This window comes from Dipodomys spectabilis, unplaced genomic scaffold (assembly GCF_019054845.1).
Source record: "Dipodomys spectabilis isolate Male_0828 unplaced genomic scaffold, ASM1905484v1 ptg000096l, whole genome shotgun sequence".
Classification (NCBI taxonomy): domain Eukaryota; kingdom Metazoa; phylum Chordata; class Mammalia; order Rodentia; family Heteromyidae; genus Dipodomys; species Dipodomys spectabilis.
Genome location: NW_024870773.1, coordinates 10,993,400 through 11,013,478, shown reverse-complemented (window position 1 = coordinate 11,013,478; position 20,079 = coordinate 10,993,400). Strand labels below are relative to the sequence as shown.

Here is a 20,079-nt window from a genome sequence, read left to right as displayed (position 1 = left end):
ATTTATTTTTCATCAGTCATGGAGCTTGAACTCTGGGCATGGGCACTGTCCCTCAGCTTTTCAGCTCAAGGATAGTACTCTACCACTTGAGCCACAGCGCCACTTCTGCTTTTCTGGTGGTTAATTGGAGATAAGAGTCTCAGGGACTTTCTGCTCAAGCTGGCTTTGAACCGTGATCCTCAGATCTCAAGTCTCCTGAATAACTAGGATCACAGGTGTGAGCCACTGGTGTCCAGCTTAATTTCAGAACATTTTTAAAAAGTAGTCTTATACCTACTTCTAAAGAGAGCTTCTATACCTACTTTCAGTAATTCCCATTCTAGATTGCCTATTTCTTTTCATCTCTATATTTTCTGTTTCTATTTATTTCATAGAAATAAAATCATTTAGGGACAGGGATGGAGCTCAGTAGCAGAATGTTTGACTACAATGTCTTAGTTTCAATCTCCAGAACCTCTCAAAGCAAAGGAAATCTTATACACGTAGTTCTTTACAGTCTGGCTTCTCATTTACTTAACATAGTGTTCATCCATGTTGCAGCTTATTTTAAAAGTTCATTCTTTTTATATTAAAGCAACAAATCAGTCATACCTAAGAGAGTACTAGGTGATAGTCAATTGTGTGAATATATCATGTTTCATTTTGTTTTTTTCACTCCTAGGCTTCTAGGTATTTGAAATTATTTCCAATTTTTAGCTAGTATGCTTTTTATAAACACTCAGGTATGTGTCTTTTATATACTTTTACTTCAGTGACTATTTTAAAAATGTTTAAAAAAAAAAAAGACCATGGTGGCACCCGACTATAATGCTTATATGATGCTTCCTCGGAGGCAGAGATCTCACCAACAAATTAAGTATGGGTACATGCCTGGAATCTTAACTATGAAGGAGGCAAAAGTAGCAGATCAGCCAATATCAGCCTGATGAAGAGAATGAGACTATCTGAAAAACTGAAAGCAAAAGGACTTAGTGTGTCCTCCCCCATTTTGGTTTGACTAGCTCTATTTTAAGCCCTCTGCCCTTTCCCCAAAATCAGGTGACCAGCTAGCCTCCAGCTACATCAATGGAATGCTGTCTGCCCAGGTCTGTCCAGCTGCAGAGTATGCCCTCCTTTCAGGGAAAATTCCTGCTGTCAGCCTCCCGGTCCCACCTTCAGCTTCCCTGGCACTATATAATTAAACCTCATTCTCAAGGACAGGCTGTTACTTTCCATCCCGAGAGAGCTAGCCTATCAGCCCCTGCTGACTACAACTCCTTTCGCTGTGCATGACTGTATCCATGTGGTCTTCTGGGATGAGTGCTTTCATGTAACCATGAACTCACCCTAGTCAGTGTGAGTTCTATCACTAGTACTACTAGAGGAAAACAAAAACAAAACAAAAACAGCTAGACATTTCTGAAGTGGCTACAACCTTTTTCATTGCTATCAGCAATGAAGGGAAGGGACTCCTGTTTCTCCACATCTTTACTAGTGGTTTTTATTTTCTACCATGTGAATCAAAACTATTCTAGTAGGTGTGACATATCATATCCTTATGATTTCTCTCTTAAATTTGTATTTCTTTAATTTACACTGTACTTTTTCATGTGCTTATTTGCCATCTGTATATCTACTTGGGCAAAATGACTATTCAAGGAGTTTTTTTTTTTTTCTGGTCGTGGGGCCTAAACTCTGGGCCTGGGCGCTGTCCCTCAGCTCTTCAGCTCAAGGCTAGCGCTCTACCATTTGAGCCATAGTGCCACTTCCGGCTTTTTTCTTTTTGCTTATGTGGTGCTGGAGAATCGAACCCAGGGCCTCAGGCATGCAAGGCAAGTGCTCTACCACTGAGCCACCTTCCCAGCCCTATTCAAGGAGTTTTTTAGATGTTTAATTATTAGTTGTTTTTGTTCAATTACTTTCTGGTTTGTTTTTTTTTTGTGCCAATCCTGGGGCTTGAACTCGGATCCTGGGCACTGTCCTTGAGCTGCTTTTGCTCAAGGCCAGCACTCTACCACCTGAGCCACAGCGCCATTTCCAGCCTTTTCTGTTTATGTGGTACTGAGGAATCAAACCCAGGACTTCAGGCATGCTAGGCAAGTACTCTACCATTAAGCCACCTTCCCGGCTCACCTTCTATACTTAGTTTGTGGAGGGGTTTTTTTTTTTTTTTTAATCGTTAGGTAGTGGTACAAAGAAGTTGCCATTCAACAAAGCAGTTTATGAATACAATACATCTTGATCAATGTCACCCCTTTCATCATTCCTTCAATGGTGTTAATTTTGTAGGATATATACTGAATTTTATGATGTGGATAGTTTTTTATTGTGAATTTAGAGTCCTTCAAATGATTTTTCTATGTCAGGAACGACAATGTATTTTCTGTTCTTTATCCTAGTAATATAGTAGATTATATTAACTATTTTCAGATTATAAACCAATCTTGCATTCTCAAAATATAGCCCCCTTAATAATCATGTGTTTGTTCTATTTCATATGTTCTTAGATTCAATTTGCTAACATCTTTTTAATTTTTTTTTGAAATGAAGTAATCTGCCTGCCTCAACATCCCAAATAGATATGACTATAACTATGTGAGACCCAAATAGATGGGACTATAACTATGTGAGACCACTGTAACTATGTTACTAGTTTGCAGTTTTGCTGGAAATTTTATTGTTTTGAATATTTAGCAAGCTGCTAAATACAATATCTACTCCTGTTTAACAGCAATTTCTACTTTTTCCTGATGAGTCTTATTTCCTTTACATCAAAATCTTTGTTGACAACTAGATATTTTGATATTACATTGGAGTAGAGTTAAGTTCTGATTCTCTCTTACATTCTTAACCCCAATTAGGAGTGTTAAATGTTGTTTTCCTTTAATTACTTGTCTTTGGAATCTGCCATGCACTAGTGTGCTGCCACTGAATTCTGGACTCAAATGTTTTGTTTTATTTATTTTTAAGTCTGACTTTCTAGATATTGCCCACTCCACCCTGTCAGCTCAGATTAGTGATAAACCAGTCATTGGCTAAATGGATATACTGTATATATTACTTGTGACACACATCCAAACTTTTAGGCACTTCCAAAGCCCTCACCTTCCATTAGACTCCCCTGTCTCTTCTTCATATGCACCAGTTCAGCCAGGACTGAATAACTAGAGTGGCTCTCTTTTCCTCTGTGAGTGTAAATGTATCCTTATATATGTAGTCTTCCAACATATCCACAGATATGTTGTAACTTACCAAGTTGACTAGAGCCGTCTCATTTTCTCGGTATCTCTTAATTTTCTGGTAGTCTACTGTGTTATTACTTGCCCCATTCAGCATAAAAAACCTCAGGCAGACTGTGACCTTTACTCTCCTAATTTGTTTGCCACTAAAACAGCTACTACCCACTACAGTAAATGTTTTAACTTTTATTAAAAATCAAATTAGCCTCTTCTAGCAGTTGAACTGTTGTTCTCACATCTTGCAGTCCCAACAAAACTATCACAGACTTGAAATGAGGATGGATTCTGTTATACTAAAACACCTCAACAAACTCCCACTTACCTTACCTGAGCAACCTAATTCATGGTGGTTGAATTAATTCTATCAATTTACTGTATGTCTTTGGTCAATTTTCAGTGTCCTGCAATGACAATTTTTAACAATTTTGTCAAGTTTTATTATTGTGGGGGAGGTTTGGGAGCACTTTAATGTATCATTCTCAAAGTCTTACCTTCTCCCTTATCTTCCTTCTCTCACTCCTCATTTTACTTCTCCCCATTCTCATGTTACAGCAACTTTCAAACTATGGCAATATTTTTGGTCATATGCTTCACCAGGAAAAAAGGTTTAATTTTTATATTTAAATTTTATCTCTCTACTTATTCACTAACTTACAGACAGAGGTGAAGGAATAGGGGATCAAAATGTAAAGAAGTGGAAAATTTTTAAGGAAAATTGGAAGTTTTAACATTTTCTTCCTAAACTCAAAACAATAATCTTCTGCATCCCTATGCAATATTATGGACTACTTTCATTTGGGAGTTCAATGTTCTAAACCAGTTCTAAGCCATGAACATGTCATAATTGCCCATTCCTGCAATAAACCAATAGTGTCCATTAGAAACATAATGCAAGCCACATGTATAATTTTATATTTTCTAGTAGTCACCTTTTAAAAAATAAAGGAAAACAAAAATTTTCAGAATATATTATATTTAAGCACTATATCAAAAGATTACCTTTTCAGCAAGTTGCCAATATTGAAAATTATTAAGAAATGTCCCAGTTTATACTAAGCCCTCAAAATCTGTTGTATTTTTTTACAGCACTTCTTAATTCATATGCGAAATATACAGTTAAAGTGAAATGTAGTTCTACAAAGGCCATGCAACAAGACTGTGGTTAATGAAAAATATTTTATATTCCTTCTATTTTTCAAATGTAATTCTGTATTAAAATAAAATACATACAAAACTCACATACTACATTTCAAGAGCTCTATGGCCTTATGTATCTACCTAGTGGCTACAGTATTGAGCAGTACAAATCTAAACCATTAATGCTGAAAGGACTTAAAGGGCTACAAAAGCCAACAATGTGGCTGGTTGCTGAAAAGATGAACTAATGATATAATGGTATATATAAAAGAATTCAGGGGCTGAGAAGGTGGCTCAGTGGTAGAGCGCTTGCCTTGCATGCATGAGGCCCTGGGTTCGATTCCTCAGCACCACATAAGCAGAAAAAAAAAAGCCAGAAGTGGCACTGTGGCTCAAGTGGTAGAACGCTAGCCTTGAGCTGAAGAGCTGAGGGACAGGGCCCAGGTCCAGAGTTCAGGCCCCACGATCGGACCCAAAAAAAAAAAAAAAAAAAGAATTCAGATAAGCAGTACAAACATTAAAGGCAGTACAAACATTAAAGGCATCAAACTATAATCTCTTTCTTGTCCAAGACATCAAGAAATTTATAATTTGCCAAAATGTATAATTATATACACAGCTTATTATTGTGAGTATATTTATAATCATTTTTATTCGAAATAGACCATAAATCTACTTTGACTCAAAGTTACATGAAATTATGGAATGAATTTTGATTCACTGATTAGAAATTATTTTGTACAACCTTTAAAATAACAAAATAAACACATATTTCTATGACATATGAGCTTTTACTCTGAAATTGTCACATTTTTCAATAGGATATATGTTAAAAGTAACTTAAAAACAGGTATTCAGTTTTATCTCATAAACATGAAAATAGTTAACTTATTTGTGATTTAATTACATAACACATAATTTACATGGGTATATGTGATTTAATTACAAAACACTCATAATTTACATGGGTATATGTCAGCAATATTAATGGAATTCTAAATAAAATATTCAGTCCTAAATAAAATTCTACCCCCCCCAAAATCAGTTCTCATTAGTTCATGTTTCTGTTTCATGAATATAATATATATTTACATATATATCATATATATAATTCCTAATTATATACATAATTCCTAATAAAATGTGAATATAACTTGTTATTTGGATTTTTCACTTATGTTAAGTATAATGTGTTGCAAATATTCTATTGCTATAATTATTTCATATTCTTACTGGTATTAACAATGTTATGAAAAGAACTAAAGACACACAAATATGAAAACTAATTTTTGTTATCAGAATTTTGTAACAACATCTAGGTAGCTGTGTATATTCTATTCTGTTACAGAGACGAAGGATAGAAACAAATTGTTATCCACATTAGAAAAGCAACCATATGAAGGTGTGGTACTCACTAGACACCATGTTGAAAATGAACTATACAACTTGTGGATGGGGACAGGAGGGAAAAAAACTGAGGGTGAGAAAAGGATGACACTGTTTAAAAAGAAATGTACTCTTAGCGGGGCGTTGGTGGCTCACGCCTGTAATCCTAGCTACTCAGGAGGCTGAGATCTGAGGATCGCGGTTCAAAGCCAGCCTAGGCAGGAGAGACAGTGAGACTCCTACTCCAATAAACCACCAGAAAACTGGAAGTGGCGCTGTAGCTCAAGTGGTAGAGCACTCGCCTTGAGCTGAGGGACAGCGCCCAGGCCCACAGTTCAAGCCCCAAGGCCGACCAAAAAAAAAAAAAAAAAAGAAATGTACTCTTTATCTGACTTATGTAACTGTAACAATAACTGTAATACAATAAAAAAAATTTTAAGGCAACAAAGCCTACAAGTGAAAATGTCTTAAATTTATTATACTCCTATTCTCTTCAATCTATCTTTAGGGACTCCCTTAAGATTAATAAGTCAACAGCTAACATAAATACATTGTTTCTCAAATTGTACATAAACTGATATTTAAATAATTTAACCAAAATTTTATTTTCTATAAACCTGAACTATACATTTTATCCCTTAAAATAAATCAGCTAAAGTACATTCTAAATATACACTCTTAAAACATCCAAAAGCATCGGTTAAAGATCACTCATAATTCTATGAAGCTATATCCTCAAGTTGACCACTTTAAGTGAGGCTACTTCTCATTGTCCTGTGTCTGTGAATCTTTGAAGACTGATGAGAAAAAAAAATGTCATTAGTCCCAGAAAGAGTGTCTTTTGGAAGTGTTTGTGAGTGGTTCAACATAAAATTATCTGCCTATGTGATTTTAAGACCATTAATTTTCTCTAGTTTCTCTGATTTTTCTCCCACCTAGAATATTTTTCTAAGTTTTAAGACAATGTGGATCTTCTCTGTGCATCTCCAGTAATAGGACATAAATGTCACTCTAATACATAAAAACATAGTTATTAGTATAATCAAAATCTGTGGGGCATGATTATTTATAAACATCATTTGCCTCTTCTCCCACAGTCTAAAACAATAGCCAAAAAGGGACAAGAACAGAACGGCATCTTATCCCTTGTAATGCTTAAGCAAAAGCCTCTTATTTTGTTATAAATAGAGTTGACCATGTTTCTGGATGCTAAGGCATAAAAAGTTCTTAAATTGGAAAGCCATCACTAATAAAATATTATAAATGAAATAAATTTATTCAACATGCTTCATTATCAAAGTAGCACTTAAAATAGTTAAGAAATTTCTTTTAAACCCCATTCCAAATATGTGACACTAAAATTTAAAGATGGAAGGTTGTAAAACTCATGCGTGATCAAAAACTAGTTCATTATCTCTTTTGCAAAACAAATAGAGGCCTGTAGCCATAAACAGGGTTTAGGATATTGGTCTACTGCACTTTATGCCTACAAGAAGGCTGAAGAAACCAGAATTTCACGGAGTAATGAGAATTAAAATGATTCTACAAAGACAATGCTTAATGCTTGAAACAAGGGCTTCAATGAAACCTTTTTTTTCCTCTATGGAGAAAAAAAATGACAAGGCGATTACAGTCTGAAGAGACTGTTTCTAAAATACTATATATCTGAGAAGATCCAAGGCAATGTTTTTTAGCTACACAGTCAAAGGCCAAAGGATCCGCAGACTTGGCATCTGGATCTGCAATGGCCACAGTATAACCTCAGGAGGGAGCCCTAAGCTGCCTCCATATAACCTAACTCTTATCTAGGTGGGTCAGGAAAAGTAGTAAAGGTCATTTAGGAGAGTGTGAACAGGGTGGAGAAAATTAAATTTCCATCTCAGAAGTATCCTATTTTACAGTTTAAACAGCTTGGAATTGCAATTCTTGCTTATGAAAGTATAAAAAGGCAAAAGCAAAAGACTGGTAATTAATAACTCAATGAATTAGTACTCATTAGGATCTATGAACAGTGGCAAAGACAGCCAGTAAAACAGTATGACTTTGGAATCCCTTGTTCGTATTACAAAGAGCCAACAGACTGGCCCAAATAGAATTGTTTCTCGATGTCTCTTTTGAAAGTCATTTAAGGACATTAAAGCAATCAAAGCAGATAACAGCTGAGAACACAAAGAATATTTACCAGCTACCAATATATTATTGGATGAGTTTCAGAATAAATAGGGATAATGGAGTTAAATCTCAAAAGCAAGAACTCTGGTCCTTTCTTCATCAGAGCATAATTAAGCAATCTAATATATTAAATTAATAAATAATACTTATAGAATCATAAATGTAACAGGTGAGTCAGCAAAAGCAAAGGATCCACTGGAATTAAACTGATTATTGAAAGGCCACCCTTCAGACAGGCCTGTGCATGAAATTCAGACAACCATTGTTACACAGTCTATAGCCTTTATAGAACTGAAAAAGCACAGACAAAATGTACTGATAACTAACTAGGAAGATGATACCTATCTGAATTGGAATGTACTCCTCCAAAAAAAATAAACAACAAAACTGTATCAGGTTAAAATACCTATACACACATACATACATGCACACACACAAACACCCCTAAAAGTGCAAACTATGCCCCTCACAAAATAGAAACAGTAACCAGTGACTTACTCCAAAATACTTAATTATACAGCTACAACACAGAAAATGTTAATTGTCTATCTATATGTGCTACCAAATATTCATTAACTCATATATATATATATATATATATATATATATATATATACTTAAAATCAGCTAAACTGAGAAGCTAATTTTTTAGTTTTAAATAAAGATTAAGGATTCTGAATGAAATTTAACATCTGAAATGAAGTATGCTGGAAGCATAAATGTAAAATATACACCAGATTTTTGAAGACTTGGTACAATTAGCTACAATGTGAACTATCTCATTAGTGTTTTATATGTTTGGACCTAGAGATGGAGCCCAGAGCCTTGAGCATGCTATACAAGCACTTAACCACTGAGCTACCATCCCACTGGGGCTACCAGGCCAGCCCCTCTTATTGATAGTATTTCTGAGCTACTCATGGAGGTACACATCAGTAACTTCATCCCTGGGGAATTGGATCTGAGGCAAGCCTCTGTACACAGGAAAAACTGTTTCAAAAAACAAGAGCTGTAATCTACAAATAAACACACTTTATGGTAAAAGACCAAAAAAATACAATTGGAGATGATAAACTATGTAAGATCTAGACATTTACACAGTGAGACCAAAGGAGGATATTCATAGGAGAAGATGACAAAAGTTCAATAGCTACGTGCATAAACATCATATAAAATGTTTATCAAAATGAACTTCAAGAAATGGAAAAGAAGTGGGTTTTTTTTGTTATTTTGCTTTTTTTTCTCCTCTGTTGCTGTTTTTGATTTCTGTATCTTTTGTCTTGTATGTAAGTTTATCTGTCTTGAGAAGGGTAAGGAGAACACAGAAATGGTAGGACAAAGAGTAAACTGCAGAAGTGATACTCATTAGACACTGTTGAAAATGAACTTGCCAGGGAAGGGGGTCAGGAGGGAAAAACTGGGAGAAAAGAAGGGAAGAGGTGAAACTGTTCAAAAAGTACTCATTACCTGACATATAACTGTAATCTCTCTGTACATCACCTTTACAATAACAACTTTAAAAAGTGATTAAAAGAAAAAAAGGCTAGGGATTGTCATTCAGTGGTATAGCTCTTGGCTAACACATATAAAACCTAGAGTTACATATAAGAAGGAAGAAAGAAAGAAAAGAGAAGAGGGAAAGCAAGGGAAGGAAGAAGGAAAGGAGGGAAGGGAGAGAGAAAGCAAAAATAAAAAATAAAGTAAAATAAATTATCCCAGGGCCCATGACTAATGCCTGTAATCTAAGCTACTCAAGGAGGCTGAGATCTAAGGATTCCAGTTTCAGCTCAAGAGAATAAAGTCTGTGAGACTCTCAATTCCAATTAACCACCAAAAAGCAGAAATAGAGTGTAGCTCATGTGATAGAAACTGAATGCCATGCACAAAAACGCTAAAGGACAGAACATAAGACCAGAGTGCAAGCCACAGTAGTAGTACAAAAATAAATAATTAAAATGTGATTACTGGTTGAAATATTTTTTCTATATTGGGTTAAACAAATTAAGCTGTATGCGCTCTTTTTTATTTTTTGGTCTTTAAATGAGACTTCTACTTAGGGGAGGAACACAAAGGCACAGAGGCCTATGTACCTCTGATCAAATAATAGTTATCAAAAAGAACTCTAGGAAATGGAAACTTTTTCTTTGTTGTTGTTCTTGGGTTTTTTGTGGGGTTTTTTGCTAGTCTTGGGCACTGTTTTGAGCTTCTTTTGCTTAAGGCTAGCACTCTACCACTTGAGCCACAACCCCTCTTCCAGTTTTTTCTGTTTATGTAGTACTAAGAAACTGAACCCAGGGCTTCATGCATGTTAGGCAAGTACTCTACTACTAAGCCACATTCCCAGTCCTTTCGTTTTCTTTTTGTCTTGTTTTGGGGGGAAAGGGGATAAAGTGCCCCTCCAGAAATGGAGGGACAAATTGCAGCAGTGGTACTACTAGACACCATATTGAAAATGAAATATATCAACTTGTACATGGGGATAGAAGGGACAAACTGGGAGAAAGTGAGGGACAGGTGACACTTCAAAAGAATTACTCGTTACCTTACTTAACCATAAACTAACTCTTCTGGACATCACCTTTATAATAACAATAAATAAAAATTAGCTGGGAAGGTGGCTCAGTGGTAGAGCGCTTGCCTTGCATTCATGAGGCCCTGGGTTCGATTCCTCAGCACCACATAAGCAAAAAGAAAAAAGCCGGAAGTGGCGCTGTGGCTCAAGTGGTAGAGCGCTAGCCTTGAGCTGAGGGACAGTGCCCAGGCCCCAACCCCCCCCCCAAAAAAAAATTAAAACTTTTGGAATTTTTAACATCTCTAACTTGCATCATATATATACATCACATATGATCTAAAACATCTGTACCCTGTCAAAACCTGATATATCTGTTAAGATTAATAAGTAAAATATTTCTCCTATGTCCCAGTGTCACAAAACACTCCTTTATGCTACCTAGAATTTACAAATTTATTTATTGCAGTCATTTATATTTCATGAAGAAGGTTACAGATTAAAGTATAATACCAGAACCCCCACATATACCAAAATAGAGCAGAATTTGCATATAACTTAATATACATTTTTCCAAATTCCTTAAATATCTCAAGATTATTTAAATTGCCTAATACAATGTAAACACTATATAAAGTTATCATACTGTACTGTTTAGGAATAATAACAAGCCTACATCTGTCCACTATAGATCAATTTTTTGCAAGTGCACTAATTTCACATCTGCAGTTGATACGAGAGGTGAGACAGATGTGGATAACAACTGTATTCCTCTAAGTTATTGCAAACTATGGTAACGTGTAATCATCATCCTGCCATTAAGATTATTTAATTAAATAACTGACAGATTCTAATTCAAGCACTTCTGATTTCTTTCTTTAGCTTGATTCCCTGGCTCAAACTAAACAATACTTTTGCTTCTATGAGAGTCAAGTATTGCTACTTCAGGACACTTGCATTCCAATACATTAATTGGGAAGCTCAATCTTAAAATATTCTTGAAAAATACTGTAAGAAATCTGACTTGTATTTTGTTTTCATATTTTATTCTTATTTATGCCTACAGTTGTAAAAATACAACACCTCAGTATTTTTTAATGGTAATATCCAAAGAAGACCACAAGATGGAGATATTACTCTGTTATCTTTTATATTTGTATTTGTACATTTCTGTACAACTTAATACTCTGTACATTTACTCTAATATATTCCATTACCTGGTAAAGCTAAAAATTTACCTGATGTAGACATTACTCAAAACTTCTCTCAGACTTCTCTGGAACAATCCTCAAGCTATGAACCTTACATGAAATTTATATTCAGAGTTTTTTTTTAATTGAGGAGTTTCAGCTGAGTATCTCACACTTGTAAGGAAGGCACACTATCTCTAGAGTGACTCTGCCAGCTTTTTTTATTTGGCTATTTGGTAGTCTTTGTTAAACTACCTGGACTCCAATACTCCTATTTTTGTATCCCCATGTTGCTGGGATGACAGGCATACACCACCCTCATAGCCATTTCATGAGATGAAATTTTATTCCAACTATGTCCCCTGATGTCTTACTTCGAAGTAGCTAGGATAACAGCTTGAGCTGTCTTAACATCTCTTTATCAATACAAAAGTGTATTGATCAAAGCATGCTAATTTAATGATCAAATTTATCTCTAAATGATTAATCATTGTTAAATCCAAAACCAACTTAAAAATTACAAATGAAGATGTAAAGAATATGCTGCAGAGTTTGAAGAAGCCAAACCAAAATATTCTAGTTATATTTTGAAAGATGCCAGTAAGGTTGATAATTATGAATCTTTTTACAATAACTACTTCAAGATGTATATTTTTAATTTTAAAGATGTGATACAAAAAGTCAACATTAATTCTGTAACTATTATAAAAATCTATACTAGAACAGAGAAGTTATTTGAACTTTATCAGATACTAATATGCTTTAATTTAAACCCAGAAGTCTATTTCCTACTGTAGCTAAAATATCCACATGAAAATACTATAAGATATAATTAAATACAAGTAGAAATCACAATTTCCAGAGTTCCTTCCAATATGTAACTTTCAAATGTCAAATTTTATCACTATTAAACATAAAACAGTAAAGTCAAAAAAGATTCCAACTATTTATCTTTAATCCGTTAAAATGTGGTCATTGAAAACAACTGCTGAGAATATTTGCAATTTCTTTTTAGGTTCCAAAAGTCAAAGATTTCTTGATGAAGTATATATTCAATTGGTCATGAAATAGCTATCTTATCCTACCTTATCCTAATATAGTTTTTATATGCTAGTCCTAGGGCTAGAACTCAGGGCCTGGACCCTGTCCCTTAGCTTTTCTCTTAAGGCTAGCGCTCTACCACTTGAGCCATAGCTTCACTTCCTGTGTTTAACTGGAGATAAGAGACTCAGGAACTTTTCTGCCTGGGCTGACTTGGAACTGAGATCCTAGGATTTTAGCCTTCTAAGTGACTAGGATTAGGATTACAGGCATGAGGCACTGGCACCTGCTCTGATATAGTTTAATGTGAATAAAGTTCTTAAGAATTGGTTAGAAATATTCTGCCTTCCCAGATTTCCTCATGGTCTGTCCAGATTCCCAGCAAATGACAACAGTGATGTTCCTCCTTCTGGTCTTAACTCATTTTGCCTGCTTTTCTACATATACCACAACATAGTGCAATGCAGGTGTTTAAAATAATGCTGTTTACCGTATGACATATCACTTACCTAAATTTTGGTCTTAGGCTCAGCTTTAATATTAAACAACACAAATTCTCTTAGTTTACTGTGGAACTATACCTAGCTAATTTCCACTGCTTTGTTAGTTATATAACAAGCATCATGTAATAATGAACCATATTGTTTTATTCATATATTCTAACCAGATATGTGAAATATGGCACATCTTTGCTTTTGCAACATACCTGATTACAATGAGATTCCAGTTGCTGAATGATGGTAATTAAAAACACTATATAAGTGAGTGAATCTTAATCTTACTTTAGTTTTAAATAGAATATGGCATGAAACAAATTATAGATTAAATTACTAAATAAACTTGACATGGTGTCACGAGCCTGAAATCACAGCAACTTGACAGGCACAGATAAGAGAATTGCAGGTTTGAGGCTAGACCGGGCAAAACCCATCCTCAAACAGGCCAAGCATGTTAAAATGCCAGCATCTCTGGGGTCAGAGTAAAAGAGTCTCTGAGGCTGGTGGGGCAAAAGCACAAGATGCTATCTAAAAAGCAAAGGAACTTGGGTGGGGAGCAAAAGAACTTAGGGGCTTGGGTTAACTGGTAGAGCACTTGTCTAGCAAGTCCAAGGCCCAAATTCAGTCTCAGTGTTTCTTTAGGGAACTCCCTCTTTGAACAGAGGATGCGTGGGCAATAGTTCCCCTAAAGGAGGTTCTATCATATATATCAGAAAATACAGATTAAAGAGATGAAAACGCTTGCTGATATTGATTAATAAATTAAAATCCAAATATTTAATAAGCAGAAGTCGGGCTGGGAAGTTGGCTCAGTGGTAGAATGCTTGCTTTGCATGCATGAGGCCCTGGGTTCGATTCCTCAGCACCTTATAAGCAGAAAAAAAGCTAGAAATGGTGCTGTGGCTCAAGTGGTAGGGCGCTAGCCTTGAGCTGAAGAGCTGAGGGACAGCGCCCAGGCCCAGAGTTCAGCCCCCACGACCCACCAAAAAAAAAAAGCATTTGGGAGGCATAGTATGTCTTTCCACACCTTATAATTACATCCAAACTTTAAAATAAATGTAATTTTTTTTGAAAAAGCAGAAGTCTTTAAGTTGTAGCATTCAATATAAAGATAAAATTTAAAAAGAAAATGAAGTAAATTTCTAGTTATTTAAATAGTAGGAGTTTATAAGGGATGAATTAAAACAATTCTAACTCATTAAAAAATACTACAAAATTTAAGATGATCAACTCATTTTTAAAATAAGAATCAAGTATTTATTATTGACTAGAGTACTGTACAAAGTACTATATAAGAAAGCCGAGACACCAAAAGAAGATTATCCCCAAATCCTAAATTTTTACCATTTATAAAAAAAATAGCTTCTTGAGTCCACAGAAATAAAGGTGTCCATTACACAAAATACAAGTATTATGTAGGGACATAGCATTTAAGTTACTAATAAAAGATCTTTGAATAACATGTTCTTTTTCCTACACTCCTCCCATCTCTCCTCATCTTATCTCTGAAAACATACAAAATCCAAACTGAACTGCCCTATGAATAATCAGGATATCCTAAAAATAGGTGGAACTGACAGGTCATCTGTATTTACCTGTCTCCTTAAGACCGTTGAGACCTTTTCTAGGTCCCAATCTGGTTGGTTTAGTTGATTCCTTTATAGTCAACTTAAAATACATACCAAAAGATTATATTTTTCTGTATGAAGGCTATAAAGGTCATATACAAATGTGACTTACTGCATTAACTGTCAAGCAAGCACTAGTTTGGAGAAATATAGTGTAGTTTACTTATGATATTTACATTGTTTGACTCAGTAAATATTTAGCTGTGTACTATCTGATCTAAAAGTAAGGCAACTAACTTGCCCAAAGTCATAAAGCCAAGAGGCAGCCTGATCCAAATTCTAAAAGTCATCAGTTATTCCAATTATAGAGCTTTAGGGAATGACTGAGAGCCAAGACCTGGTGGATTAGAAGACAACCATCTCAATTCTTCCCCTTTATTCTCTCCAGAACTTAATCTAACCACACTATTGATCTCACCACTTCAATGAAATAGCTCTTGTTGAGGTACCCAAGGACTTCCACCGTTAAATCCAGTTCACAGAAATCAGTTATTTTTCATCTCTCTTACTGGTTCATCAGCATCTTCCTGACTGGTTCTCAAAGGCTTAGCTACAAACCTCTTTTCTTTGCCTTTAGATTTACTCACATGTGAACACATCCACTTATGTGGCTTCAAATTACCTAACTGCCAGAGTTTCTCAAATTCTATCTTTATGTTCCAAACCCTTCTGTGGGAACTCTGGACCATAACAATCCCAAATTCTATCTTTATGTTCCAAACTCTTCTGTGGGAATTCTGGCCTTAACAACCAAATGTCCACAGGCCAATTCCACTTTAATGTTTGGCATACATTGCAAATTCAGCATGACCAAAACCCAAATTCCTGATTTTTGCTCAACCAGACTTGGAGAGGCCTCACCAATTTGACACCGGCATCCATCCTAGTTTCAAAATCTTTTTCTCTCAGTAAAATCCTGTCAGTTCTATGATCAAATTAAATCCAGAATCTGACCACTCTGTACCATCAATGCTACTGTCTAGGTCTATTCTCCATTCTACACTGTAATTATGCCTCTAAGAATGCCTTATAAACTGTCCTTAATGAAGTCATCAGTTTAAAATTTAAGTCAAACTATGTATCTCTTCTGATCAATACTCCTTTCTCCACTGGATGTTCAACTTCATTGTAAGTAAAGGCCAACGTCCTTAAAACGGCCAGCAAAGTCTTACATGATCTTTCCTCACAACTTAGAAGTCCTATATCTCCTAATACTGTTACCCTCCCCCCCATCACCTCACCAACAACATGGGCTGCCTTGCTGCCTTCCTTACACATTCAAACAGCTTCTACGTCAAGGCCTCTCCACTTACTTTGCATTCTTCTTTGAATGTTACTCCTCCATGCTATGGTCTGAATCTCTTCAAAATTCATACATGAAAATCTAATCCTCAGAGTGATAATACTAAGAGGCAGCTGGGAAATGAACAGGTTCTAAGAATGAAGCCTTTGTGAGTGGGATTAGTACCAGCACCTATCTTGACTCCCCAACTTCCAGAACTATGGGAAACAATCTTCTGTTGTTACAAAGCTATCCAAGTAATTATATTTTGTATAGTAGCTGGAAAGAAACCAATGATCTGAATGGCTTACTCCCTAAGTACCTTCAGAGGTACCTTCTGTGATCATCCTATATTTGTATTTACCTATTTAGTTTTCTTATCTATTTTGCTCTACTGTAAACGGGTTTGTTTAGGTTCCAGCATAAGGGCCATGTTCCAATATAAAGCCAAAATCTAGAAGGCACCAAGTCAGTTTGCTGAACAAACAAAATTGATTAGTTCACAGAGCCAGGTGATCCGAAGTCTGGCTAATCACCAAGAGACTGCTTGGCTCTAACTTGGACATTTGGCTCTACCTGAAGTCTGTACTCCTGAAAGTATTTCAAGAGAGGTTCAAAGTAAAGAAAACATATTTTTTCTAATTTATTCCTCCACTTAACTCATGACTTCTGCTTTTCATTTCAATTTCAACAGTTGGACAGAAAAACACAAATAAAAGTAATTTCCTGGATTTCTCATTTCAAATTCTACCTCAACAAAGAATTTTCTCGGTTATCTGTTACTGCTTTGCTCAAATAGTTAAGAGTGTTCTGGTTGTTGACACTGCCTATTTAATTGCAAATTAAACTGTATGAGATTATAAATGAAAATTCTATGAGAGTACACATGCAAAGCTAGATAACATAATCTAAATTTTAAGCCACTACTACTTACTTTCTATATTTTCTGAAAGGAGCATAATTTCCATGGATAGTTGGAAAGCATCTTTAAGATTTTTTTTTTCAGTCGTGGGGCTTGAATTCTGGGCCTGGGTGCTGTCCCTCAGCTCTTCAGCTCAAGGCTAGCCCCCTACCACTTGAGCCACTGCGCCACCTCTGGTTTCCTGAGTGGTTTATTGGAGTAAGAGTCTCATGGACTTTCCTGCCCCAGATGGCTTTGAACCAGGGTCCTCAGATCTCAGCCTCCTGAGTAGCTAGGATTACGGGCATGAGCCACCTACTGGCACCCAGCCAACATCTTCAAGATTTTGAATAGTCTATATGCAAGACTCTTACTACTTACAGAATTTAGTCAATCATAATAAGGCTTAAACAAATCTTCTTGGTATTTAAGGCATTCTCCAAAAGGAGTAATCAGTCCTAGGTAAGGTAGTATAAGCCTATAATCCAGCACTCTAGCTGAGGTGGTTTAACAGAACCAAACCCTGGGGCTACAAGTGTGGCTGAAGTGTTGTAAAGTGTCAGTTTAGCAAACACAAAGTCCTGAGTTCAAGCCCCAGTGCTGAAAAGTTACATGTATTTTCACTAATTATTGTTACACATAGTTTATTATCATTCACTTTGACACTTCATAAAAACAGTTCCTACAAAATCTGTTCATAGGATTTGAAGTGGGAAACATACTTTTATACGTGTTATAAAAATGAAAACTTAAAATTCATAAAGCTATGACAATCTATTTTATATTAATGGAACACAAATGCAATGCTTAAAAATTGAACTTTGTTCAATTTAAATGGAAAATTAGACGGGGGCAGGGAGAGGAGGGTGGCAGTGTCCTGGGGCTTGAACTCAAGACTTAGGAACTACAGTTACAATTCTGGTGTTTTGTTTTGTTGGTGTTTAATCGAAGAGTCTCTTGGACTTTCCTGCCCAGCTGGCTTCCAACCATGATCCTCAAATCTCAGCCTCCTGAGTAACTAGGATTACAGGTGTGAGCCACCGACACCAGCTAGATTGCCTTTTAAGATTTCAATAGTTCACCCAAATTTATAAAAAGCCTGTGGGAGTGGTTGTGCATCTCATCTCTAGTCAAATGAACTGTACCTTTAATGGCAGTTGTCTAAATTTTTTTAACCTCTTTAACTTATTTTAAGCCTTGTATGAAGGACTCCAGCAGAACATGTGAAATTTAACATGCGAAATCTTTCACTCTACTAAAAATATTCTGAAGTCCGTGAACTGCATTCATCTTCACAGGAGGCTTCATACAGGTAGAGACTGAATAAATACCCTCAACTCAACCATCTTCTATGGTAGAAATAAACCCCAACAAACAGACTTTACAAGCTAACAGCAAACTAATTTAAAAAAAAAAAAAAAAAAAGGACCCAAGGAAACAAGCAGCAAAGAAAATGACCCAGGACTAAGTCCAGCCATGACACTGCCCTACAGGCTTCTCTTCCCACAGCACCTTAAAAACCGCGGCTGCCAGAGAGCTCCAGAGCTTCTCCTGCGTTCCAGAGCAACCTGGTAGAGATGACACTATTCCTCCGGGTCAGTTTCTAGGCTGTGACCCGACCCCTCCCCGCCCCGCCCGCCTCCGATCAGAGCGGCGAACAAAACTACAACTTGCGTAACACCGACGCTCGACGACATTTCCCGGACAGGAAGCGGTAGAAGAAAGAACTCAGGTGAAGTCAGAAGACGTGTCCAGGGGGGGAAGGTGACAGCGGAGGGGGGCGGGGGGAGACGCGGCTGCTCCCCGGCGTTCAAGGTGTGGGGAGGAGCAAAGAACGAGAAGGTAGAGAAGGAGGTGGGGGGGGACTCTACCCATACTTGGTTCTTCCAGCACGGCTGGACCGAAGGCTGTCCCCCGCCCGCCCCCCACGAATGCCAGTGCCGAGGGGAGGCATCACCACCCGACGCCGTGGCACCTGCCGGCCTGTCACCGAGCACACGGCGTGGGGGAGCTGGGGAGGGGCGGCGCGTCCTCCGGAGGCCGGACTCCGAGGGGAGTCCGCGGGGCCTGGCTGAAGCCGGCGGCGGGCGCCCGGCTGGCTGGGAGGCAGCGCGTCCCGCGCCGGCCCCGCGCCCGCCCTGCCGGCGCTCCCTCCGCGCGTGGGCTCGGCGGGCGGCGCGCTTACCTGCGGCACCCCGAGGAACTCGTAGAAGTTGAGCCGCACCTCCTCCACCAGGTCGAACAACTCCAGGTCGCCGCTCTCCCAGCCGCGCGCCGGGCCCGCGGCCGCCAGCAGCAGCAGCGACAGCAGCAGAAGCCGCCACCGCGGCGGCGGCACCGGCAGCGGCAGCGACGACGACGAGGCGGGCGAGGGCCGCACGAACCAAAGCCCGAGCCCGCGCCCGCGCCGCGGAGGGAGCCGCGCCAGCCCGGAGCGGGGCGCTGACATCGCGCTGGGCTCGGAAAGGTCGCTTGGCCACGCCGTGCGGTCGGCCGACACGGGGGACGTGGCGGGCAGCCCGGCTGCCGGGAAACGGCGTCTGTCAGTCAGAAGCGCGGGCAAGTCAGGCAGGCGGCCGGCTCCGGCGGGAGCGCGGGGACCGTGAGGGCCGTGGGAGCGGGCGGCCGGACAGGACCGGCGCGCGGGCAGGGGGTGGGAGCGGGGCCTCCCTTCCTGGACCCTGGCCCCGGGGCCTACAAACAGCTGGAGAGCCAGCGCCGGCGCTGAAGCGGTGGAGGAGGCGAGGCTTCGCCTCAGCCTATCCCAGGTCTCGCTTCCGGTGACATCACGTCTCCTAGCAACCGCGGGGAGGGGGTGGGACCGGAAGTAGAAACGCCGGGTGCGCTCTCCACCACCACCACCACCACCACCACCACCACCACCACTACGGCCACCAGAGCCTCCCAAGGCTGATTTTAAGTTGGTTGCGAACGTGTGGGATCTGCACGTGTATTTAAGCAGGTGAACAGACTTAAACAGTTACAGATTCACGCATCTACCGCAGACATCCCCCTTACAAGGTTCCTCTCCAAATAGCTCCTGTCTTGCTCTCCTGCTACTTCACTCTGAAAGCATACTTGAAACAATTTATTGAATATGGCTTCTGTTCCAAACATT

At 38.3% G+C, this 20,079-nt stretch overlaps 1 protein-coding gene across 1 annotated transcript in view; it reads right to left on the bottom strand.

Annotated features, from left to right (window-relative positions):
* Positions 1-19,829, bottom strand: part of Dnajc1 (DnaJ heat shock protein family (Hsp40) member C1) — a 154,514-nt gene extending 134,685 nt beyond the window's left edge. Inside the window, exon 1 of the mRNA XM_042686323.1 lies at positions 19,147-19,829. Coding sequence (XP_042542257.1) covers positions 19,147-19,410 — 264 coding nt within the window. The 5' untranslated portion in view covers positions 19,411-19,829. The remainder of the gene's footprint in view (positions 1-19,146) is intronic.
* Between the last annotated feature and the right edge of the window lie 250 nt (positions 19,830-20,079).